General features: G+C 33.1%; 1 protein-coding gene across 4 annotated transcripts in view; it reads left to right on the top strand.

Moving 5' to 3' along the window:
• CHD9 (chromodomain helicase DNA binding protein 9) overlaps positions 1–27,411 on the top strand; it is a 174,097-nt gene that overhangs the window by 123,342 nt on the left and 23,344 nt on the right. For all 4 annotated transcript variants that reach the window (XM_044664150.1, XM_044664149.1, XM_044664152.1 and 1 more), the window contains exons 20-28: positions 83–279; positions 766–965; positions 3,652–3,811; positions 4,275–4,364; positions 5,801–5,904; positions 14,500–14,617; positions 18,198–18,255; positions 20,512–20,554; positions 23,475–23,694. In XM_044664150.1, coding sequence (XP_044520085.1) covers positions 83–279; positions 766–965; positions 3,652–3,811; positions 4,275–4,364; positions 5,801–5,904; positions 14,500–14,617; positions 18,198–18,255; positions 20,512–20,554; positions 23,475–23,694 — 1,190 coding nt within the window. The remainder of the gene's footprint in view (positions 1–82; positions 280–765; positions 966–3,651; positions 3,812–4,274; positions 4,365–5,800; positions 5,905–14,499; positions 14,618–18,197; positions 18,256–20,511; positions 20,555–23,474; positions 23,695–27,411) is intronic.

The raw sequence follows: 27,411 nt of genomic DNA, 5'->3' as shown, positions 1-27,411 counted from the left end.
TATTGTTGATAAATGACATTTGAATTTTCTTCTATAGGAAAAGATACAAGGAATCTCAAATAACATCTATTTAATTTTATAGAACAGCTTAGTTATTGACACTCCAAGGATCAGAAAACAAACAAGACCTTTTAGTGCCACAAAAGATGAATTGGCTGAATTGTCTGAAGTTGAAAGTGAAGGAGATGATAAGCCCAAACTCCGTAGACCATGTGACCGTTCCAGTGGCTATGGAAGAACAGAATGCTTTCGAGTGGAGAAAAACCTTCTCGTTTATGGGTAAAGTATTATTCTTTATGTATATTATTATTATATATTACATGCACCAGTATTTTGGATGAAGTCAATAAAATTTGTTTGGAAGAACTTTGTACATCTGTGCTTTATGTATTTTAATATTTGAATGGTGAATATTGATAATGTAATTTGAAAACATATACACAAATTATCAGTAAAGTACAGCTACCTAATTCAGTAATTCAATGTAAAAAATTTATTATCCAGTTTTAAATGGTGCAAGAAATTATACCATAAATCTGTGTAAAGAAGAGAAAAAAAATTTCCTGAGCACATTGTAACTAAATTTTAATATAATAAAAATGACCAAATATTTGTATTTGTTTATAATTATAATTATTTGTTTATAGTGTTTAATTACAGTTCTATGGTCATTTTATATTTGCAGGATTTTTAAATTTTTTAAATTTTAATTTTTTTAATTTGTTAATTTTTAATTAACAATACATTAATATATCTTTGGATCAGGTGGGGTAGATGGAGAGAGATTCTAGCTCATGGTCGATTTAAAAGACAACTAAACGAACAAGACGTGGAAATCATTTGCCGAGCCCTTTTAGCATATTGCCTCGTTCACTACCGAGGAGATGAGAAGATTAAGAGTTTCATATGGGATCTCATTACCCCTACCGAAGATGGGCAGACAAGAGAATTGCAAAATCATCTGGGTAAAGATACCTTTTTAACATGATAAGCTAAACCAAACCAGTTTAAAAAATAGAACTCATTTAAAAGTGGCTTAATGCACATGCACACACACACACACACACACACACAGGTATAGGAGTTATACTTACTGAGTATGTTTTACATATTTAACCACTGTCAACCCCTAACTTGGAAGAAAGAAGTCAGGTACCCCAACCCAAAACAAATAAACCAGAAGAGTCTGAACTCCCAGTTCAAGCCAGATGAGTTGGGGTCTAAGGTAGATCTCTGACTCAGAATAAATAAATCAGAGAAGTCTATAATATGGACAGGACCCAGGGATGTGAGTATCAGGACACCACAAGTACAAGAGTGCCCAATACTCATTACAGCAACAGATATTTTAAAGCTAATCCACAAAGGGGAGAGGAAAGGAAAGTACACAAAACACAGAGCAGGGTAAATGGCATAATGAATTAAGTCCAAAATTGATTGGTTATGCAACTGAGATGCAGGAAACACCATGATTATTTGGAAATTTAGTAAGAGAGGTTAGTAAAATGCTCCCTCTTTTCACATAAGAAGAACATTGGTGGTCTCAATGGATTGAGAGTCAAGCTTAGAGATGGGAGGTCCTAGTTTCAAATCCGACCTCAGACACTTCCCAGCTGTGTGACCCTGGCAAGTCACTTGACCCCCATTGCCCACCCTTACCACTCTTCCACCTAGGAGCCAATACACAGAAGTTAAGGGTTTAAAAATTAAATAAATAAATGAATGAATAAATAAAAGAAGAACATTGGTGGAGTACAAGTGTGAGAGAGCAGCCCAGACGTTTAAATTTTATTTGCTTATCAGACATCCTCGAAGAATAGTTTGGTAGCTAAAGCTATCAGCCCTAGCTCCCTCTCTCCCATAGTTCTTGAGACAAGAATAAACCATGCCACTGTCATCTTACCTTACTCATATTTATCTCCGTGCTTCTATTTCTTCATATTTTGAGAATTTGCATGTTAATGTAAGTGGTCATGTAAGGTAAATAAGTTCACTTTTTGAAAAGCACATATGTTTTCTAATAATATAATTAGAAATTTGTCTTTCTAATCACAGTGTTAGCAGTGTTGTACATTTTTTAATTTTGCCACTGTTTTATGTTTGTAAACTGTTAACAAGAAAAATTAGACTTCTAATTCCAGTGGAGTACTCATAATTTCTTCATATTTTGAGTAAATGTAGAAATAAGTAAAATTATATGAGAAACACCATAAGTTATTATAATGCATAGTAAGAGAAAAACATTACAATTTATACATATCAAAATTAGGAACAGATTTTCTGTACTACTTAAAATAAATGACATTTCAAACTTGTCTGTGAGGAACTCCCATGAAGTTTTCAAATGTTAAGTAAAGATGATATTACTGTTTTCCTTATAATTACAATACATATAGAATTAATAATGTTTCCATGTCTGTTCTGTACTAATTTTTACCTATATTAGATGGTAAGACTCAAGTTCAGAGAATGTGATTTTAAAAAAATTTTGTACTCATAGTATATATAAAGTACTCTCATAGTCCATAGTATTGTCATATCATAATAAACTTTAATAAAGATTGATTGAATAAATGAATCTCTGGAGATCTAACAATCCTTAGTTGTTGATATAGCTGAAAGCTTTCAACTTAAATTATATTTTAAAATATGACTATAACTTTTTACCAAAAATAACTACTAATATAAAATTAACTTAATTATTCAATCTTAGTACTATACCAGCCTTTTTCTAATCCATTTGGCTGTCTTTGGTACCTTATTTTCTTGCTACTTTACTTCAGCACCTCTACTAGGATATTAATTTATTCATCTAAGATTACTTTGACCCCATTTATTATGGTTTCATCTGTCCAGCTACCTGCCTAGCAGTGATTAGGAAAGATATATCACCAGAAATATGGCTGCCAGGTGATGGAAATTTTTTATTATAGCAACTGTTAAAGACCATCAGCAAAGATATAGAAAGAGTTGCTATCTGTATACATGGAGGGAGCACCTATTTTGATGAAATCATGGATCCTTAACATATTCAATGAATGTAAGTAAGCACATTGGAACATCAGCAGTGCTTATGTCCTATTAATAATAAGTAATCATTGGTAGCCAATGACCTTGGACAAGTTTCTAAATCTGTTATTTCAATTTCCATATCTAGAAGATGGTAATGTTATTTGCCCTATTTCTCTGGTACAGTGTCTTTAAGGATCAAATGAGTGTTATAGTACAAATTTTGTATTTCTAAGTAATGTCAGCTGAGAATGGAAAAATCCTTTAGTGAGACCAGATAAAATTGCTGATAGTGTTCAAGGAAATGAATAACTTCAGTATATCAGATATTTTAATTTGAAGCCCAGAGAATTAATACGCACAATAAAAATATTTCAAATATAGGTTTTTACTTAAGTTTACCCACAATAATATTTGACTAAAAGGGTCAAATACTGTGTAATTCCTATATAATTCCAAATTTGTACTAGTCTAGGAAGTATCAGGCTAAGTTCTAAGAATTGTCTCAAGTTCTTGAAGAATCTTACACATTCTACATAGTCTTCAAATATTTTTTGGAATTTTTAAATTGAGAAAATACTTCAAATTATGACATTTCTATAAACTATCATTTAATCCACATTTCTTTCTCATTTTAAATAGGTCTGTCAGCTCCTGTCCCCAGGGGTCGAAAGGGGAAGAAAGTGAAAACCCAAGCAAGCACGTTTGATATCCATAAAGCAGAATGGCTTCGAAAATATAATCCTGAGCATCTGCTACAAGACGAAGGCTATAAAAAACACATAAAACATCATTGTAATAAGTAGGTAGTATTCTGTTTGAAACACATTTTTTAAATCCACTTTTTCTGACTGTACAAAGCAGCCCATAAAAATACTAGTCCATAGTGAAGATGCAACATTGCTTAGTTAAAAAATTGAACTTGACCTGAGTTCTTTTCTAATCTTACCAATGTTCCATCAGGCAAGTAACTGTACTTCTCTATATCTCTATTTCCTCATCCTTTAATAGGAGTCTATATTCAGTACCCCTCATTTTATTTTATAATCTTAAGGAATAAATAATGACATTCCTGAACATCATAGAAATTTGATATGGTATGGATATTACTAGTTATTTTATTCTTAATCTTACTATGAAAAGCTCACAGGCCTCCTTAATTTTTACACAGATAACCATTCTTTTTCATTACAATAGAACTTTTTAGAAATGTACCTAATGGGAAGCTAGGTAATAGTGATATTTCTAATTTTTTTGTTTTTTAGGGTTTTGCTTCGAGTGAGGATGCTATATTATTTAAAACAAGAAGTTATTGGTAATGAGTTTCAGAAAGTATTTGATGGAGTTGAAGCAAGGTGAATTAAATGAAACTTTCATATTGATTTTTCATTTATGTGAGTAGATGTGATTTGGAAATTTTTCATTTTATGAAAATAGATGACATGAAAATTTCAGCATAAATGCCTTTTTGCTGAAATATATTGCACAATATATTTAAAATTCTATTAAGTCATAAAGGAGCAAAATTCACCATATTTACAGAATTTTTTGTTATCTCGCCTCATTGGCTATGTAGAAATAGGCAGGTACTCAACAAATAATCCTCTAATTTATGTGAAAATAGATGTTAATGAAGATATTATGTCATCAGTTACATAGTAAATCATTTGATTGGTATTAGCTTCCATAAAGGAACATTAGTCTTGTGAACTGCCCTTCCATATAAACTATGGTTTGCATATTTCTTTCCTTTACTCTCTGCCTTCTCTCTGTCTGTCTTGTCTTGTCTGTCTGTCTCTTTCTCTTCCCCTCCTCATCATCATCAATAGGAATCCTTAGGCTAACCAACATTGAAAACTATGATACTGCCATGCATCCCTCTAGTATACAGTGCTCTATACATAGTAGGCATTTGATAAAAATTGCCAAATTAACTTGGATAAAATTCCTTTTGTGTTGTTTTTTATTTAAATTTTGCTGTTTTCTATGGTGCAATCTTTATCTAGTGACCAATTTATCTTAATTGTGTTTTGAACCAAGTCACCTAAACCCTGAGCGTCAGTTTCCTTGTCTATTAAATTAAGATCTTAGACTAGGTAACGTTAAAGATCTCTTTTAGCTTTAAAGTGATATTTCTGTTTTCCAAACATGTCCCTGTTGTTACATTTGTTAGTAAGTACAGATGCACTTAACATAAATTTATTTTATCATAAATTTTCTTGCAAGACATCTGTTCTTTCTAGATCAAGGATGGGTACTATGGATATAGGTTTTTTTTTAATCAAGGGTTGGTACTACATTATATTGAATGAAGCATTTAGATGTATGCATAATGAGTGCTGGATTTAGTCATGAAGTTCTGCCCCTGATACTAGATACTACATAGTTTCTTCATTTATAAAATGTGCCTGATAACTACATCTATTTCAAAAGGTTATTGTGAGGAGGACATAGATATATATATGGAAAGAACTTTCCACATCTTAAAAGCACTGTGTGTAAATGTTAGCTATTATTATTGCTTCCAGGAAGTGTTATATATTTTTGAATAATGATTATTTAAAAAAAATCAAAAAGCACATTAAAATCACATAACAAATATGACATAAAGCTCTCACCATTTTAGATCACTATTAAAAAAAGACTTTAAATATTTTTCAGGAATTATTCCTCTTACTAGTCATAGTCCTTATATTACCAACCCTAATCATAGCCCTCTAATTGCTACTTAAGTACCTTCTTCCTCTGACTTGTAATCAATTTTATTACTGTATTAATGATTATATTTTAGTGACATTGATGTTTGGGTCCCTGAGCCAGACCATTCTGAAGTCCCTGCTGAGTGGTGGGATCTTGATGCTGATAAATCTCTCCTTATTGGCGTTTTTAAACATGGTAAGTAAAAGGGCAGAGTGGTAAGGGCATTTTCTTAATATAATGAAATCAAACAGTCTTTAATATGTACTTTTATTTACAGTATTTCTTTGATTACAAATATATAGTTAGAGATTCTTAAAGAAAATAGTGAGTAAACTTTGTTTCTCAGCAATTCTCCTACCTTGTACTCAAAAACACAAGACATTTTTATGCTTCTATCTTCTAGCCCCATCTCCTGAGGGAATCTTTTAGGCTCTACGCCTAGATTGTGCCCTTTTCTTATGGGTTTCTTAAATTTATGAAATGTATGTGATTTGTTTATCGTAGAGTTCTGCTTAATTTACTTACATTTAAAAAACTTTACAATTAGAGTATATGAGTATTTAATTTATATTTGATTAGGATGATTTCTGTCATATCTCTGAAAAATTGGATATGTCAGACTTAAAAACAACCACATGTCTAAAACTCTAGGAATTTGTATTGGTCAAGATCAGGAACATAACTATTAACATTGTATTCCTCTCTATATACTGTCTCCTTTGTTATTCTCATCCTATATCTCAGCTTTGATCAAGTTTCCATGCAAATGACTTTGAGACTCTACATGTTCTCAACTCTTTATTTCTCTCCTAATCCTACATTTCTATTTGCTTACTCTTAAGTTTCTTCCTCAATGTTTCAGTTTTTCAAAATCAACATATAGAAAACTGAATATAACAGTTTTCAAGCAAAATCTGTTCTATCCTCCACTGTGGAGTGTTGTAGTGTAAAGAACAATTAATTTAGTCAGGAGACCTAAGTAAAACACTTCTGTATAACTTCATAATTTATGACCCAGGGAAAGTTCCAATCCTTAATCTTATTTTTCTCATATACAAAGTCAATAATGCTTACTCTCTATCTTATAATGGTGTGAGGCAAGAGCTTTGTAAATTTAAAGGCTTGAGTTTGAACTATTTCTCATTTCCTTGCTCTGGATTTGAAACTTCAGTGTGACTGATCTTTGATTTCTGTCTCTATCATCCCTCATATCCAATAAGATCTTAAGTCCTATCTGTCTGCTCCTATCTTGATTCTGTCTGCTCCATTTCTTAAATTTGTTCCCCTTTTTCCACTGCCACCAACCTACTTCTTTTTAACTACTTCACAAGACCATTAGAAATGTCACCCTTAAAGTATTATATAAACCTGAATTGTTATTCTATGCTTATTATTATTCCTTCCCCAGAATATTGTAATACATGCGTATGATACATGCTTCTATCTTCAAGCCCCATCTCCTGAGGGAATCTTTTCTTTTTACCTCTTCTTTCATTTCCTTTCAGAGTTATCTGAATATTATACAACCCAAATTAGTTATCTATCTACTAAATAGGCTACACTCAAAACAACACCCACAAACATCTGATCCCAGCTTTTCCAGTCTTTGATTTCATTTCTTCCCATCTTGTAGTAATGCACATTCCAAATCATGCTATTCTGCCTATTCTTGAGGCCATGTTTTTGTTCACATTTATTACCTGGCGTTCCCTCCCCTTCTTGAGCATCCTTCAAGAATGAACTCGGAATTTTTCCCTTCCATGAAATCTTTCTTGGCCCAGCTCAGCTGGAAGTTATTTCACCCTTCTTGAATTTCAAAGCACTGTATAATTCTACTTTCATTTTTTAGAATAATTTAAATTTAAATTAATTTTAGATATTATCTTTGCTTTTTCTGTTTCATTAAGTTTTTTGAGGGTTGGGACTGTTTCCTCATCTTTTTATCCCCATCTATCAGAATTATTTGTAAATAAAAATTTCTTTTTAACTTGAATTATTATTGTCTGTGATAAAATTCACCAATTCACAGGATCTCAGATAGAAGGAAACTTAAGCCATCTCAGCCAATTTGGACTTGAATGAAAATTCATTCTACGATATAGCCAAAAAGTAGTCATTGCACTATTAACTTGACTACCTCCAACAAGGAGGATTCTACTGCTCCCTAAAGCAATTCATTCTAGTTTTTGATAGCTTGAATTTTTAGGAAGTTTTTTTCTTACATCTAACCTAAATTTTCTTACATCTAACCTAAATTTGCTTCTTTGCAGCTGTTACCTACTTATACCCTCTGGGTCCAGCCAGAATAAGTCAAATTATTTATTGATGGCCCTACATATATTTTAATATAGTTATATTCCCCCACTAGTTTCCCCTTTTCCAGGCTAAAGTTTTTTTCAACTAATAATCTTGTATCATGAAATTGAAATCCTTGACCTTCACAGATTGTGGAAGCATCCTTATTATCCTGAAAATACAGTGCCCAGAGTTGAACACCATTATTCATCTCATTGTTTTGTTTTTTTAATTTTTTTTAAATTACCTTTTAAAAGGTAATATTACTAAGATGAGTTAGGAAGTTATTCACTGTTTTCCTTTTAGCAGAGAAGGAAACAGCAAAATGTCCAGATCATTGAAGAAAATCCTCTCTGTTGCTACTGAATCCTGCCTTTGCATGCTGCTTAGGATCTAATTCAATAATATCCATGTCCTCTGCCACTTCCTCCATTGGGCTTTACCTTCATGCTCCCCACTGTGCTTATGCCTGTAGTGATCCAAGTTGTCTAGAATATAGGTTCTTCCATTAGAATGGAATCTCCCTGAAGTCAGAGATGGTTATCATTTTTGTCATTGTAGCTCTTGGAACTAGCCCAGAATGAGGCATGTAGCTGATATTCAATAAATTCTTAATGAATTTAATCTAACAAGAATTTTTAATGTGCCTCCTCCATTCACTTAAGCAGAGTGAATATAAAAATAATATAGAAAAACAGGTCTTGCTGTCAAGGAGTTAACATTCTTTTGGCAGAGGGAGGAGGCAGAAAGGCCAGAGATAAGGCATGTAAACCTAAGTATATGTGTGATTATTTAAAATCTGAGTCAAAAACTAACAACAATCAGGAAAGTCTACACATGAGAGTTAGTCTATAAACTGAAGCTGGAAAGAAGCCAGAGATCCCAAGAAGCAAAAGTGAGCCACAGATTATGATATAAAGGCAGAGAGATTGGAACATGATGTTCTTTATTGAAGGAATAGGAAGTAGGACATTGAACGGGAAGACAGAATTCATAAGGAGTAATTACGTAAAATAAGCCCAGAAAGGCAGACTAGAGTCACATTGTGAAAGACTTTAAATGCCTTGTTGAAAATTTGTATTTTATCCTAGAAACAGAAGAGGTCTGAGGGTTTTGGAACTGTGTAATGACATGATCAGACTGGCACACTTTTATCTAACCTCCTGTCCCTTCTGAATTAAACATACCCTTCTAGGTAATGGCTTCATTCCACCAAGTCTCTGTGATAATTCTGGTGTTAAGTTCACTTTCTTGCTTTGAGAACTTTAGTTTATAGGATTATAGATCTAGGACTGGATATAATGTCAATGACCACCAAAACCAACTCCTGCATTTTACAGCTGAGAAAGAAACTTGAAGCCAAAGAGAAATTAAATCACCCCCTCGAATGTTACTTTGTAAAAGTTGTATAGCTATCAGAAAATAGGATTTTTATTCTTGGCTTTTTGCTTTTGTTTTCTGTAAATTTATGGGTATTTCTATTTTTTCCCTCATATTGTAATTTTCTCTTGATGTTATCTGGTTTAATGATTATGCATGGAAATTTTTCTTCCTCTCCCTTCCATTTCAACTTAAAGCCCTTTTAATTAGATCTGCAAAACTCAAGGCAATTGAATTCTTTTTAAATTTTTTTTAAGATTCTGAACTTAAACACCAAATAAAATGAGCATTTCCATATACACAGTAGAACTAATAAGATTACACTTGGAATTGCAAGTCTCAACATACAACTTGTTTTTCTAAATATATAATTAGTTTACCTTGTGACTTTCAAAGCCATTCTGCTTCTTTGTGATTAGTTCTGGCCTTCTTTTTGTTTTTTTCCTTTGCATTTTTAAAAAATGCTTCAATATCTCTGCTTTTGGGAACAAATCTTTTCTTAACTGCCTCTCCCAAGAAGCCCACCTTCCAAATTGAAGAGAAGGAAAAATCCTTTAACAAATAATGCAGTCAAGCAAAACAAATTCCTACACTGACCATGAGTAAAAATATTTTATTCTTTATCTTGAGTATATCACATCTTTGTCAGGATATATGTAGTAGCCTTATCAATCTTCTGGAACCATGATTCATCACTGCATTGATTAGAGTTCTTAAATTTTAGTTATTTGTGTTTACGTTGTTGTTGTTACTGTGTAAATTGTTCTGGTTCTGGTCACTTCACTTTGCATCACATCATACTAGTCTTTCTCTAAAGTTTTCACTTTTATTATTTCTTACAGTGCAATAATATTTCCATTATATTCATATACCTTACTCTGTTCGTCCATTCTTCAATTGATGGCCTCTTTCCTTAGTTTAGTTATTTGCTCTAATAAAAAGAGTTGCTATAAATATTTTTGAATATGTATCCTTTTCTTCTTTCTTAGGAAAATATGTTCCTCTGACTAGGAACCCATCATTCCTATTTTTGAAACCAGGGTATATAAAGATAAATGCTATTCACATATATCCTTTTCTTGATCTATTTATTTTTCTTACTTGACTATTTCTGAAGTACTTATTTTTGATCAGCAGCAATAATGAAAACATCCACTTGCCCCTTAATATTGTCAATTTCTTACTTAATGATCATAATTCTTAGCAGTACTTTTTAAATCCCTAAACTATTATTTATGCCTACAAGAATCTCCTTAAATGAGTAGCAGTCATTATATTTGGCCAAATACTCATTTAAGGTGATTTGTATCTATCAAGTCCAGGATAATAGAAAACTCTTATGTTGTCATTAGGGAGGTAAATTATCTGCCTTAGTCCTCCCTCAATAGAATCATCAACTAACACTATCATCTCTTCTTCCTCTAACCCTTAGAACACACTTGCTCAGCCTGCCTACATAGGAAATTTATAGGATTATTCCTTGGAAGGCAAGCATTTGTGATCCAAGAAGAGCTAGTTGCCTCCTATTATTGGAATATTATCTCATGTTCAGTAGTACTACTTTCCTTCCTCTTTTTGTGTTAGATCCATTCACCATTGAACTTCTTGACAGTTCAAGAATCCTTTCTCCATTTGTAGATCCTTTTCTTTGTGGTTGCAGAAAGCCATTCCCTGCAACTTTTAAAAGACACACAATTCTCCCTGATAATCTAGAATATGAAGTGCTCCTTCACCTTCTCTTCAAGGAGGCCCTATCCTATACTTGGAGCACAGGCAAATGTTGTGCATTCTATGCAAGCAGTTGTAAAATATTCCTTACTCTCCATATTTTCTATTACATGATCCTCCATAAGGATCTTTACATTTCCTTTTAACCTTGCTTTGTCCCTACCTCTCAATATTCTTAGAGTTGTAATTCAATCAACAAGTATTTATTATGCATTTACTAAGTGCTACATGCTGAAAATGGAAATATAATTAATGAACCATTTCCTGTTTGCAAGTGTTTACATTCTAGTGAGGAAGCTATATGCACATATACACATAAGAGCATGAATTTACCTACATATATATACATATATTTATGTGTATAGGAATATATGTATAGAATAAACTACAGAAAACAACAAAAACTGGTTAAAACACAAGGTGATTTAAGAAGGAAGACTGACAGTTGGGGATGAAGAAAGGTGTCATGGAGTAGAAAAAAGGTGTCATTGGGCTAGATTTTATTTTTTTTAATTTTTTTAAACATTTATTAATATTTATTTTTTTTAAACCCTTGTACTTCGGTGTATTGTCTCATAGGTGGAAGAGTGGTAAGGGTGGGCAATGGGGGTCAAGTGACTTGCCCAGGGTCACACAGCTGGGAAGTGGCTGAGGCCAGGTTTGAACCTAGGACCTCCTGTCTCTAGGCCTGACTCTCACTCCACTGAGCTACCCAGCTGCCCCCAATATTTATTTTTTAGAAAAGTTAATATGGTTACATAATTCATGCTCTTACTTTCCCCTTCACCCCCGAGCTCCCCCCACCCATGGCTGATGCGTATTTTCACTGGTTTTAACATGTGTCATTGATCAAGACTTATTTCCAAATTGTTGATAGTTGCATTGGTGTGGTCATTTCCAGTCTATATCCCCAAACATGTCCGCCTCAACTCATGTGTTCAAGTAGTTGCTTTTCTTCTGTGTTTCCACTCCTGCAGTTCTTCCTCTGAATGTGGGTAGCGTTCTTTACCATAAGTTCCTCAGAACTGTCCTGGGTCATTGCATTGCTGCTAGTACAGAAGTCCATTACATTCTATTTTGCCACAGTGTGTTGGTCTCTGTGTACAATGTTCTTCTGGTTCTGCTTCTTTCGCGTTGAGCTAGATTTTAAAGGAAGAAAGGGATTCTATGAGGCAGAGAAGAGAGAGTGCAAGTCAGGCATATGAGATGGCCAGAGCAAAGGCAAGAGACAGGAGTTGCAGTGTCATATGAAAGGAGCATTAAAGGAAAATTTGGCTGGATCACAGAATGTGGAAAGAGGATCTAATGTCCAATTAGGCTGAAAAGATTTGATGAAACCAGGCGTATAACATGCTTTAAAAGCTATGCAGAGAATTTTATATTTTATCCTAGAAGCAAAACTGGAGTTGATTGAGTGGGAAGTCACATGGCTAGATGTGAATTTATTTTTCCTAAATGTACATTTAACAGACACTAATTTTGCATCAGTGTATAGGATAGACTGAAGTTGGTGAGAGATTTGAGACTAAGAGGCCAGTCTGGAGGCTGTTGCAGCAATCCAAACAAAAGGAGATGAGGGGGCAGCTGGGTGGCTCAGTGGATTGAGAACCAGACCTAGAAATGGGAAGTCCTAGGTTCAAATCCTGACTTCAGATACTTCCTAGCTGTGTGACCCTGGGCAAGTCACTTGACCCCCATTGCCCACCCTTACCAATCATCCACCTATGAGACAATATACCAAAGTACAAGGGTTTAAAAAAAAAAAGGAGATGAGGTCCTGAACTAAGGTGGTAACTAAATAAATAAAAAGGAATTTTTGTGAGAAATGTGGAAGTAGAAATAGCAAGATTTGACAGGTCATGGAATATATGTGATGAAGGAGAGTGTGATGTCAATGATAATGCAGAGATTATGAACATGAGAGGCTAGGTATTGGTGCCTTTGACAGAAATAGAGAAGTTTGGAAGGAGAGAGGATATGTAGAGGAATATAATGAGTTCAGTTTTGGGCATGTTGAATGTGAGTGGTCTCTGGATCAGCCTGTTTGAAATGTCAGATAGGAAACTGGTAATACAAGATCTCTCATAGGAAAAATTGAGACTGAATATTTAGATCTATGAGTCAGCTGCTTAGAGATAATACTTAAGACATGAAGCTGACGAAGTTACTAAAAAAGAGTATATAGAAAGAAGATGAGTGGGCCTTGAACAGAATTTTTGCATACACCAACAATTCTGGGATGTGATAAGGATTATGAACCAGTAAAGTAAGTAGAGAAGTGATCAGATAGATTGGAGGATCTGTTACCCTTTTATCAGTGGGTTTACTGGAAAGCAAAGCATTGGCTCTTTGCTAAGACCTATTCATGACTTTCCCTGCCCAAACACTTCAGGGAATAACTGTCTTAACTATCTCCCCTTTTGGGGAACTGATGAAAGTTGTAATGTTAGTTTTATCCTTCCCTAGAGCCTATAGTAATCTGTAGTGCTGACACTGCCCTTGACTAGAGAGCAGCTAGGAGCCAAAGCATAGGTTATAATGTTCCTCTACAGGCTGCTGTTAATAGTAATGATTCTCATCCTGGACTCAGAGATCTTGTGAGTCTCATGGGATCCAAGAATTGGAAGGAATCTTTTAGTCCAAACCATACCTGAACAAGAGTCCCTAGTAAAACCCAAAAAGGAGTTATCATCTAGCCTTCATCTGAGACTTTTAATGAAAGGAATCCATTCTTCCTGAGGCAGACATTTCCATTTGGAGATGGTGTTAGTCATGAGGAAATGTTTCCTTACATCAAGTTGAAATCTGCCTCTCTGCAACTTCCACACATTGGTACTAATTCTCTTCTCTGATGCCAAGCAGAACAAACCTGATTTCTTTTCCAGCATTATAATCCTTTAACCATTTTTACACAATTTTATCCATTCTTGCTACCCAAATCTGCCCCAGCCTAAAACAACCTGATTCACTTCAGCTGATACCACATTGTTGATGTCCTTCACCTTCCTGATCTTATCAATATCCTTCCTAAAATGTAGTACCCATAATTGAACATGATACCCCAAAATGTATTCTTACCAGAACAGAATGGAGTGAAGCCATCATCTCCCTTATTTTTATCACTATACCTCTCATTGCAGTATAGAATAATATTAGCTTTTTTGGCCATCTTATCTCACTGTTGACATCTCAAACTTGTAGCCCACTAAAACCTCAATATCTTTTTAATCAGTTCATCATAAATTAAGTACCTCCTATCTACGATGTTCTCTGAAACACAGTAGGAATGCCACAATCTCTACCTCCAGGGAGCTAGTGATGATCAGTTTGATTTACTGTTCCTTTAATAGAGAAAAATAACAATAATATAATTGATTGTACTTCCAGGTTATGAAAAGTACAACACAATTAGAGCAGATCCAGCACTGTGTTTCTTGGAACGAGTAGGAAAACCTGATGAAAAAGCAGTTGCTGCTGAACAGAGAGCAAATGATTACATGGATGGGTATGTGCAATCCTTAATTGTACCATCAACTTATTAAAATCAGAATCTATATTTTCATTGTGTTCTTTTCAATAATAATATAAAATGTTAAATAATAAATTCAGATGTTAAATAATGAACAATGGAGAAATATCCCTAATTTACCAAATTATATTTAAACCAGAAGATTATTAGTTTACTTTTTAAATGAATAATGTTTTAAAAAAGATAATTGGCATAATTAAAAGGTTATCGAATTCACAATTGGTAGACCTGAGTTGGATTCCTCCTAATACATGTGAAATATCAGCTGGGTATTTAAACTTTGAGTCTTATTTTTCTCATTTGTATAATGGAGAATTTGTACTACCTACTTAACAGGGTTCTTGGTAGTATTGAAGGAATAATTATATAAAATATTTTAGCCATAATTTCCTTCTATTATGTTTGAGTAATAGTAATTATTATTTATTCTCCATCCAAACTTAACTGATACAGTGATGAGGCAAATAAAAGAGCCAGTTGTGATTAGCAAATCACAAAGACTCGGCCTTTACCAACTTACTTCCACTCTTTAAGTGAGTTCTTCGTTTTCTTTCCTGAAACAAGTCTGAGGCCACAAGAGAATTTACATGTGCCAGATGTATGAAAAAGAGGAAGAAATGATAGGAATATGAGACTTGGAGGACTGCAAAATATTCTGATCATTTGCTTTTATCCTCTTTTCACTGGGAAGAAAAAAGTGAATGACTTTTTTGAGACCAACAGCATCATAGTTCAAAATGCACATTTTTCACACTGACAGGGCATGAAACCCTCTTCTGGACTTTGAGGAAAGCAAAGAAATAGCCTAAAAACTATTGGATATTTTCTAATACAACTCCCACTTAAATGCATCAGGTTTATTTAACAAAAATCAAGTTAAAATCAAATTCAAAAAGTGAGACTAAAACAACAAATTTATTCCAATAATGAATGCAGTCAGAGATTATTTCATACAGTATGAACATATGATGTCAAATTTGAGTCAGCATATTTCAGCTCTCAATGCTAACACAATCTGCCCCTATCTTTGTTAGTCAACCTAGACTAGGTCAGAGTGTTGAGTCAGATGAGTTAGGTCAGAGTGTTGATTGCTATATTGGAACATGAAGGGTACAAATTCAAAAGCTCAATAGCCAGTTTAAAGTACTATATATTACATATTTCAACATCATTCACTTTGGCCAGTGTAATAAAAATAAGATGATTTTTAACCAAAATTGCAACTTTAAAAATATTAAAGTGAGGGAGCAACTAGGTGGCTCAGTAGATTGAGAGTCAAGTCTGGAAATGGGAGATCCTAGGTTCAAATCTGGCCTCAGACACTTCCTAGCTATTTGAGCTTCAGTAAGTCTTTTAACACCCCACCCTTTGCCTAGTCCTTACCTCTCCTCTGAACTAGGTGTATTCTAAGACACTGAGGTAAGGGTTTAAAAAAAATTAAAGTGATTGGAGAATGGTTATAAAGAATCATGTGACATTTCCAGCAATTAAATTTTAGTTTCGTTTTCTTAAACTTTTATCATGTCTTATTTTTAAGTGAAATATCTCTATGATGGATAAATATGTAACTTTTCAAGAAAAATTCCACCAGTACATCTGAAAAACAGAGATGGCTTTAGTAGCAGAAATATAGAAACAAAAGTCAAAACACAAAATCAAGAAATGTAGTCCGTTAAAATTCACAAATACCTTTATTAGTAGAGAGGAAAATCATCTCTGTTTTTTGTATGAATGCTTTAACTGAATATAGCAACATCATGAAAATGTACTTGCAGAATATATCAGCAAGACATGATAATTATTACTGAGAAAATTTGATGGTTTTAATAAGACAAAATATACTTTGTCAAAAACCACGTCTATACCACCTGAAGGATTGTTTGCATTGTTTAAAATAGCTTACAAAATTGTTAAATGTAAAAAGCCTCATTCCATAGGAGAAACTATAGTAGCACCTGCAGCTACTGAAAAAGATGCTTGGTGAATTCAATGAAAAACTGCTTTGAATGGTTCTACTTGGAGCTTGTCTATATATGTGAAGATGTTTAAAATCAGTTAAGAAACTAAAAATCTACTTTGCATTGTAAAGTAGATGAAGCAAAAAATATAGTTAAATATACTCACTTAATTTTATATCAAAATAATATGTAAGGAAAACTGGTATTATCAAAGGTTTTTTACTTTGCAAATCTATTCATCAGACTACCACAAAAAAATTTTTTATCTCCTTGCTGGATTTTTTTTTGTGAAATCAATATGTAGAAAAATTTACTTCAACCTCTATACTGATGGAACTCAAGGGTATTCAGGAGGAAACACAGGACTTGAAGTACTAATTTTAAATATGGCTAATGTATACAGTCTGGATACAATTCATATTTCTGAACTACTTTTAATATGAAGAATATGAAAGTAGAACTAGCTATAATTTTTTGAAGTTGTTACTAATCACCTTCATATGAAAACATTAAAAAGACAGCTTTTTTTGTAAAATTGTGTTACAATATAGGGACAAAGGTACTTGTATTATGGGAAACACCAGTTTCTTGCGCCAAAATATTTGGGTGTACTTTGAATTTGCCATTTTTCTTAGATAAGCAAATTAATTAAAATAACAAAAATCTGGCCCTGAAACTTGAGTTACTATTTTTGAAAAATAGAGTACCCTAAGTCAGTGATAAGATCTTTAAATTCATATTCTGATTTTAAAAATAAGGAAACTACATTTACGAAAAAGTTAAAGCTATGGATAATAATTTTTGATGTTTCCCAGAGCAAAAGAATCTACTTTGCAAGTTAAATGCAAGACAGTAAAAATCTACTTAACCTTTTAATCAGTCTACAGAATCAAATCTCATTTTAAAGACTGAGATTTTACAAATATAAATGAAATTTATTAGAATTATAATAGTTTCTTGAATCAAGCTAGTGAACCTTAACAGTCTTCTTAAATTTTAACTATAGCTGAATAAAGAATTCTCTATATTATCAAAGTAACATAAATTTTATTAGTGGTTTAAAAATAATTACAAATAACAATATCATCTGTCTTGAAGTTTTATGGTGAAAAATAAGCATTTTTTGCTTTATTATAATGCTTGTTTTTATTATAAATATGAACCTTAATGGAATTTTAGTGAATATGAATATTTTATTGTATTCTGAGTATCTTTGTTATTAGAATACTAGTAAGAAAGTAATTTCTTTATGATAGATAACTTTATGAAAACAGGAAGGCATGACTTCTTTTTGTTCAAAGGGGAGGAGAAGGATTGCTGCATAAAGTTTGGAAATCACTGGCCTAAGGAATGGGTGATGATTTGGGTTAACCTCTTTTCCTTCTGAGTGTCTGCCTCACTGCTATAGCATTCTTAGTATCCTTTAGTTGGAGGATGATTTCATATTGCCTATCATTTGCCTTTTCTAGTTATGGGATCTATCTCTATTACAGAAAATGAAACAAAATAACTCTTTCATCTAAACTTTTACCATTTGTCCTATCAAATGAACACTTGTGCAATGGAAGTAATTGCAATGCATCTTGGTATATTAACAGGGATGTGGAAGACCCAGAATATAAACCAGCTCCAGCTATATTTAAAGATGATTTAGAGGTATGTTTTGTATCATACTTAAAATCCTCAATTATAATTATCTTATTTTTCATTTAGTATATGGTTCATTTTCAGATTATTTCTATGTATTTCTAATTCATGTAACACTTTTATTTCAAAGTATATAATCAGACAAGGTCATGTGGCAAATACTTGCTTATACTGAAATTGGGATACATTGGTCATTGAAAATTACAAATTATATATACAAATATATAAATAGCATGAAAAACAGCTTCACGTTTATTTTCATTGTATTCACTTTTATGTATAATATATGGCCATTATGTGTGACTAGTATCAAAAATATAAGCATTTAAGTATAAAGAAAGTTATAACTGATTTTTTTTCAGACTTCAATACTTAAAGGCTCTGAGCCCTTATTAGTGTGGATACTGAATCTACAGAGAGATATTACAACCCCACTTTATGCCTTACTACTTTATCTTTGAGAGTTACTTTGAGTAAAAAAAATTTATCAAGTTGTAGCCATCCTATTAATGAGACCTTCCTAATTTCATTAAGCTAATACTTACGTGATAGATATTTAGTCTATCACTGGATCCATACTGAAGACTTTTCAGCTTTAATATGACCTGACAGAACTCTACCGATAAAGATTTTTTTCAATTTATAGTTTTATTTTATTTTATTTATATATATGTATATATATTGTTTTTAACCAATTACATGTAATAACAAACTTCCACAGAAGTTTTCCTAAGTTATATGATTGAACTTATCTCCCTCCCTCCTTTCCCTTTCCCCTGCCAATGGTGGCAGGCAATTTGATCCACTGATATAGATTTTGAGAATGGATTACTTCCATCCCATTTTCAGGAATCACTAGATTTACTTTTCATATAACTTTCAAATGTCCATTTTCCAGCAGTTAAATAGACTGATTAAAAATGTTTTAAAGTTAATCTTATTATTTTTTTATTTTATTTTTCATAAAAATATATATTTGAGGCTCCTCCAAATTTATTACAGTTTTCATTTTTGTTTTTGAAAGTTCCAACTAAATGTGTTTTTTGTTGGGTACCTTAATTCTGAACAACTGAATTTAAGTTAATGGTGGCATATTCAAGTGGAAATGTGTTGTGAAATATTGAAATAATACACTTAAAAACATAAGTATAACTTCAGACCATAAGGAAAAGGATTTAGGAATATGAAAGTAGGAGGAAGTACATGAACATATCCAGAGAGTTTAGAGATAATAGAATGGGAGGAAGGGATGAGGTCATTTCTTTGGGAAAGCTTTCAATTAGAGGGTTAAAGAAGAAAAAAGAGGAGGTAGCTGGGTGGCTCAGTGGATTGAGATCCAGACCTAGAGTTGGGAGATCCTAGGTTCAAATCTGGCCTCTGACACTTCCTAACTGTGTGATCCTGGGCTAGTCACTTAACCTTCATTGCTCAGCCCTTATCACTCTTCTGCCTTGGAACCAATACACAGTATTGATGCTAAGATGGAAAGTAAGAGTTGATTTTTTTTTTAAACCCTTACCTTCCGTCTTGGAGTCAATATTGTGTATTGGCTCTAAGGCAGAAGATTGGTAAGGGTAGGCAATGGGGGTCAAGTGACTTGCCCAGGGTCACACAGCTGGGAAGTGTCTGAGGCCAGATTTGAACCTAGGACCTCCCGTCTCTAGGCCTGACTCTCAATCCACTGAGCTACCCAGCTGCCCCCATGTTTTTAAAGGAAAATAAAAAGAGCCAGCAGAGGATACAAGAAAGGAAAAAACAATAGTGCCTAATGGGGGAGGGAGGACAAGGGGAGAGAGATAATTGAAGTGGTGGATGTCTCAGAGAGGCCAGTTAGGAGGAAAACTAAAAGAAGGAAAATTAATTTGGCAAAAAGGATGTAGGGGGGCAGTTGGGTGGTTCAGTGGATTGAGAGCCAGACCTAGAGAGAGGAGGTCCTAGGTTCAAATCTGGCCTCAGACACTTCCTAGCTGTGTGACCCTGGGCAAGTCACTTGACCCCCATTGCCTACCCTTACCAATCTTCTGCCTTGGAGCCAATACACAGTATTGACTCCAAGACGGAAGGTAAGGGTTTACAAAAATTTAAAAAAAAAAAAAAAAGGATGTAGCAAGTAAAATTTTGCCTTTTCTAAATTAACAAGACAAAGAGCCTCCACTGTTAAAATTATAATCCTTTTCTTTCTTGATGTGTACTATAGTTTTCTGACCTGATATAATTTTTGATAATTTGATAACCCTGATTCAAAATTTTTTTTATTTTTTAAAGGATGATGTTTCATCACCAGGCGATCTTGTAATAGCAGATGGAGGTAAAATACATTTATTTCCCTCATAAAATATTTATGAATTTCTTGTATCATGTTGCTATTTGATTGATAAACTCTAATAAGCTCATAATTATTGAACTATTTGATTTCTAAGGTCCCTCTCAGCCCTAAATTCTGTGCAACTTTATCAGTATTTTAAAGAGCATAGATCATCTTGAGAGAAAGCATTTAAATCTGTTGCACTCATTAATAAAATAATCTTGGTAGCTATTCTGGTCATAACACATTTATTGTAGCTACCATATTTTAGGTACATAGTAAATTAGAGTTTTATAAGGGTAGCAGAGTATCTAAAAATCATATCACATTATGATTGGATAAAATATCTTTACCAAGGGGAATAAAAGCCATTCGGAAGATTAATTTTTAAGAAACATGGAAAGACATAAACGAAATAATTTGAGTGACACCATGAATGACCTAATGAGAAAACATTATATACAGCAACAGAAATCATTGAGTTACCTAAAGAGAAAACATTATATATAGCAATGGAAATACTATTTGAAGAATAATTGAATATCCAGAGAAATAATTGATAAATGGAAACATACATGATATAGATAGATATTTTGTCATATTATGCCTTCTCTAGTGTGGGGAGAGCAGGGAAGAAGGGAAATGCCTAAGAACTTTAATGTAACCCAAAAAAATTTAAAGAAAAAGGAAAAAAATTTTGGAGGGAGCAGTTTGAAGTAGAAATAGGGATGGTACAAGATAAGTTGACTTTTAAACATTTAAGAAGTTATCATAAAAGAAAAAAATTAAAATTTTTTTCTGCTTATCCTCTTAGGATAGAACTAATGGTATTTTGTACAATATGGAAAAGAAAGGGAAAGAGAATGAACATTTATATAGTGTCTACTATGTATAAGGCACTTAGCTAAGCACTTTACAAATGTTATATCAGTTGGTTCTCTTGTTCAGTTATGGGTTAGATTAGATGGCTTCTGAGGTCTCTTCTGATTCTGAAATCCTATATGATTCTTTGGTTCTGTGGCTTTTTATGTTCCATACCTCCACTGAATTTAGAGATCTTATTGGTAAGATAAAGGAATTTTTAGACTTTCTGTTGATCCCTGTGTCTTAACATTTCATAGAACTGGGAGTTTAATTTTTTTTCAGTTTACATTATCAAACTTACATTTTGAGTTTTTATAATTTAAAGAATACTTTTCCTGGACGAGTCACTTAACCCCCATTGCCTAGCCCTTACCACTCTTCTGCATTGGAACCTATATACAGTGTTGACTCCAAGACAGAAGGTAAGGGGTTTAAAAAAAAAAGAATACTTTGGTTGTTCAACACCAAATTAGTTTTTTTCTGTTCTTCACATTAAACCCCATTCTCCATCACCCAATTTATCTACAGTACAATCATAGCTATGGCCCAGCTTCCTGCTGCAAAGAATGGAGAATAAGTTGCAGCCAACTGGCCAGAAAATAACTCCTTTATGTAAACATTTTCTGAATCCACTCACCTAGTAGGTGACCAATGATCAGATTTTCCTTTTGGAAAATAAGTTGTTTATTATATTTTTATAATTTAGAGACCTAAAGTTTATACTTACATACTTTGGTATATTTGAGATTTAATTGATGTAGTATTCTCTTCCATGATAAAGATTGCAAGCTATCAGTGCCCACCTATCATGTATGACCTTTGACCGTGTCTCCCATTGCCTCCCAAAGAAGGCTCTAGCAAAACCCCACTTCTAACTATCTTGATATTGCATAGATAAAAATGAAGCACCCGGGATATATGTTAATTGTCCCTCATGCATGCAACACAATTGAGTCATTATTTTGTTGTCATATGTTTCTCTGATCTATAACATCAAAGTTTTACCAATTATCACATTGTGGCCTCCCTGGAAAATCTTTTTTTTTTAAGCTAAAGGCTTCTGAGTATAAAAACACATTGTCATTAATTAGCAGAAGTGGTATTGCAACTGGTCCCCATTCTAATTTTATTGAAATAAAACTGTAACAGAAACTTTATTTGTGTATGATCTAGTTTCTCGTGGGGTTTAATTTGGTTTTTTGGCTTGCTTACACCAAGTAGAAAACAAAAATAATAAGGAAAGATATTATATTCCTAAGAGCTGAAGATATAGAAGCAGCCAGGTATCAGTAAAGTACTGAATTTAAGTCAGGAAGATCTGGATTTGAATCCTACCTTCCTCATACACTTTTCTAGCTTTGTGACCCTGAGCAAGTAACTTCTCTTAACCTCAGTTTCCTCAGTGTATAAAAAGGGGCAATAACACCTACTTAAAAAGAGTTGTTGTAAGAAATAAAATGGCTGTTATCTTTTCTATTTTATTCCAGTGTAGGTCAGAAACTATTAAAATATGTAATATTTCAGTTTAGAGGAAGTATGGCTTAGTGAATAAAGATAGCTATGGTTGAAGTTGCTAAAACATGGGCTTATGTCCTGACCTTGACACTTAACTTTGTGACCATGGGCAAATCACTTAACTTCTTGCTAACCAGACAGCTAAGAAAATAGTGGAAAGTTTCCACTCTAGGAATTCCCTACATTAGTGAAATTATAATTCTTTGTAAAGAGAGAAATATGCTTATGTATTTCTGCATATTTATATTTTTGTATACTAAGTCCAAACCTACATAGTTGCATAATTATACTTCTGAATATATTCAAGCACTAAATTACAAAATGAAGAAATCAAATTTCATTGTAATTAATTTGGATCTATATTAACCAAATACAGGTTGTCATAATATAAAAATTAGTGATTTGAACTTGATTAGTACAAAATGCCATTGCTTTTTGTTTGAAACATTGGTTCCAAGTTTAGCAAAATGTCACTGCCTTGTATTCTACTGTTACATCATTTATTTCCATCATTTAATGTGTATTTTTTTTCTTTTTAATTCAGATGGCCAAATGATGGAAGGAGACAAGATTTATTGGCCTACTCAGTCTGCCTTAACTACACGCTTGCGCCGTCTCATAACGGCATATCAGCGGACCAGTAAAAATAGACAAGCCCAACAAATCCAACCAGCATTCTCAGTACAGGCCAATGTGATGCAGACTCCTTATGAAGAAGCTGCTCTTAACCCTAAAATAGCTGCCAAAATTGAAAGACAGCAGAGGTATGATATTGGCAACTGACTGTTATTATTTAGTGGTAGTTTGAAGATTCATTTTAAAGGGTGCCAAAATATGATCTTTTTTTTAAAAAATTAATTTATTTAGAATGTTTTTCCATGGTTATATGATTCATGATTTTTCCCATCCTTCTTCCCTCCCCACTCCCAGAACTGACAAGCAATTCCACTGGGTTACACATGTATCATTGTTCAAAACCTATTTACATATTATTCATATTTGCAATAGAATGAGTGATCTTTTAATGCCAATACCCCAATCATATCCTCATTGAACCACATGATCGATGATATGTTTTGCTTCTGCATTTCTACTCCTAAAGTTCTTTCTCTGGATGGTGCTACTGTTCTTTCTCATAAGTTCCTCTGGATTGTCCTGGATCATTACATTGCTACTAGTAGAAAAGTCTGTTATATTCGATTGTGCCATATGTGTCAGTCTCTGTGTACAATATTCTCCTGGTTCTGTTCCTTTCACTCTGCATCAATTCCTGGAGGTCTTTCCAGTTCACATGGAATTCCTCCAACTCATCATTCCTTTAAATACAATGGTATTCTATCACCATCAGATACCACAATTTATTCAGCCATTCCCCAATCAACAGATACTCCTTCATTTTCCAGTTTTTTGCCACTATAGGTAAGAGTGCGGCTATGAATATTTTTGTACATGTATTTTTCCCTATTATTTCTTTGGGGTACAAACTCAGTAGTGGTATTGCTGGATTAAAGGGCAAGCAGTCTTTTAAAGTCCTTTGGGGGCATAGTTCCAAATTACCCTCCACAATAGTTTGATCAATTCACAGCTCCACCAGCAGTCTGTTAGTGTCCCAATTTTGTCACAACCCCTCCAACATTTATTATTTTCCTTTACTGTCACACTGGCCAATCTGCTAGATGTGAGATGGCACCTCAGAGTTGTTTTTATTTGCATTTATCTAATCAAGAGGAATTTAGAACACTTTTTCATGTGTTTATTTTTAGTTTTGATTTAATTATCTGAAAACTGCCTATTCATGTCCCTTGACCATTTATCAATTGGGGAATGGCTTACTTTTTTTGTACAATTGACTTAGCTCCTTATAAATTTGAGAAATTAGACCTTTGTCAGAGGTTTTTGTTATAAATATTTTTCCCAATTTGTTGCTTCCCTTCTAATTTTGGTTACATTGGTTTTGTTTGTACAAAACCTTTTTAATTTAATGTAATCAAAATTATTAATTTTACATTTTGTAATATTTTCTTATCTTTTGATACCTCTTAAATTTTTTCCTTTCCCATAGATCTGACAGGTATACTATTCTATGTTCACCTAATTTACTTATAATTCCCCTCTTTATATTTAAGTCATTTACCCATTCTGAATTTATCTTGGTATAGGGTGTGAGATATTTACCTAAACCTAATCTCTCCCATACTGTTTTCCAATTTTCCAGCAGTTTTTGTCAAATAGTGGGTTCTTGTCCCAGAAGCTGGGATCTTTGGGTTTATTGTACACTATCTGGCTGAGGTCATTTACCCCAAGTGTATTCCACTGATCTATCCTTCTGTCTCTTAGCCAATACCATATTGTTTTGATGATCACCACTTTATAGTACAGCTTTAAGATTTGGTACTGCTTGGCCTCCATCCTTCACTTTTTTTTTTCATTATTTCCCTTGATATTCTTGATCTTTTGTTCTTCCAAGTGAACTTTGTTATAATTTTTTGAAATTCTATAAAAAAAGTTTATTGATAGTTAGATAAGCATGGAACTGAATAAGTAAATTAATTTGGGTAAGATTGTCATTTTTATTAGCTCATCCTACCCATAAGCAATTAATGTTTTTCCAATTATTTAGAACTAGTTTTAAATGTGTGGAAAATGTTTGTAGTTGTGTTCATATAATTCCTGTGTTTATCTTGGCAAATACATTCCTAAATATTTTATATTGTCTGGGGCAGTGATGGGAAAAATTTTTAAAGAGGGGGCCAAAGGAAAGGAAATGCTCATCTGTCAGTCTGTTTCTAAGGCAACTCTTTCGAAGTTTCATTGTATTGTATCCTACTCATTGTATTTGTCAGATTAGGAATAATGTCACGCAGCTGGATAGAACATTTCAGGGTGCCCTGTATCTGGCCCACGGGTTGTAGTTTGCCCATCACTGGTCTAGGGTGATTTTAAATGGAATTTCTCTTTCTAACTCTTGTTGCTGTCACATTGGAAATATATAGAAATACTGATGATTTGTGTGGGTTTATTTTGTATCCTGCAACTTTGCTGAAGTTGTTGATTATTTCCATTAACTTTTTAGTTGATTTTCTAGAATTCTTTAAGTAGACCATCATATTATCTGCAGAGTGATAGTTTAGTCTCCTCATTGCCTACTTTAATCCCTTCAATTTCTTTTTCTTCTTTTGCTATCACTAGCATTTATAGTACAATATTAAATAGTAGAGGTGATAATGGACATCCTTGCTTCACTCCTGATCTTTTTGGGAAGGCTTTTAACTTGTCCCCATTGCAGATGATACTTGCTGATGATTTTAGATATATACTGTTTATTATTTTGAGGAAAGCCCTTCTAATCTTATACTTCCTAGTGTTTTCATTAGGAATGGATATTGTATTTTATCAAAGGCTTTTTCTGCATCTGCTGAGATAATCATATAATTTCTGTTGGTTTGATTATTGATATGGTCAATTATGTGGATGGTTTTCCTAATATTAAACCATCCTTGCATTCCTGGTAAAAGTCCCACCTGGTCATACTGCATAATCCTCATGATAACTTGCTATAGTCTTTTTGCTAGTATTCTGTTTAAGATTTTTGCTTTTATGCTCATTAAGGAGATTGGTCTATAGTTTTCTTTCTCTGTTTTTGGTCTGCCTGGCTTTGGAATCAGTGCCATATTTGTGTCATAAAAAGAATTTGGCAAAACTCCTTCTTTGGTTATTTTGTCAAATAGTTTGTATAGTATTGGGATTAGCTGTTCTTTAAATGTTTGATAGAATTCACTTATGAATCCATCTGATGCTGGGGATTTTTTCTTAGTGAGTTCCTTGATGGCTAGTTCAATTTCTTTTTCTAATATGGGATTATTATTTGTGTAAATATTCACCCATTTCACCTAGATTATCATATTTATTACCAGATAGTTGGGTAAAATAGCTCTTAATAATTACCCTTTCCATCTTAGATACTGTTAATTTCATTTTCTTCTTTCTTTTTTTTTCTATTAGATTAACCACTATTTTATTTGTTTTTTCAAAGTACTAGCTCCTAGTCTTACTTAAAAATTTGTTGAATAGTTTTTTTACTTTCAATTTTATTAATTTCTCCTTTTATCTTTAGGATTTCCAATTTAGTTTTTATCTGGGTGTTTTAAATTTCTTCTCTTTCTAGTTTTTTAAGTTCCATACCCAATGCATTGACCTCTTTCCTATCTGATTTGTTGATATATGTACTCAGGGATATAAATTTTCCCCTGAGTACTGCTTTTGCTGCATCCCATAGATTTTGATATGTTGTTTCTTCATTGTCATTCTCTTCAATTAAATCAGTAATTGTTTCTTTGATTTGTTCTTTGACCCACCAGTTTTCAAGAAGTAGATTATTTAGTTTCCAATTAATTTTAAATCTGCCTTTCCTTAAGCCCTTATTTTTGAGCTGGTCAATTGACTTTTATGACACTATTTTCTTATTTTAGTTCATATTCCTC

Source organism: Gracilinanus agilis, chromosome 2 (assembly GCF_016433145.1).
Source record: "Gracilinanus agilis isolate LMUSP501 chromosome 2, AgileGrace, whole genome shotgun sequence".
Lineage (NCBI taxonomy): Eukaryota > Metazoa > Chordata > Mammalia > Didelphimorphia > Didelphidae > Gracilinanus > Gracilinanus agilis.
The sequence above is the reverse complement of the archived record's forward strand: the minus strand, read 5'-3'. Positions and strand labels throughout refer to the sequence as shown.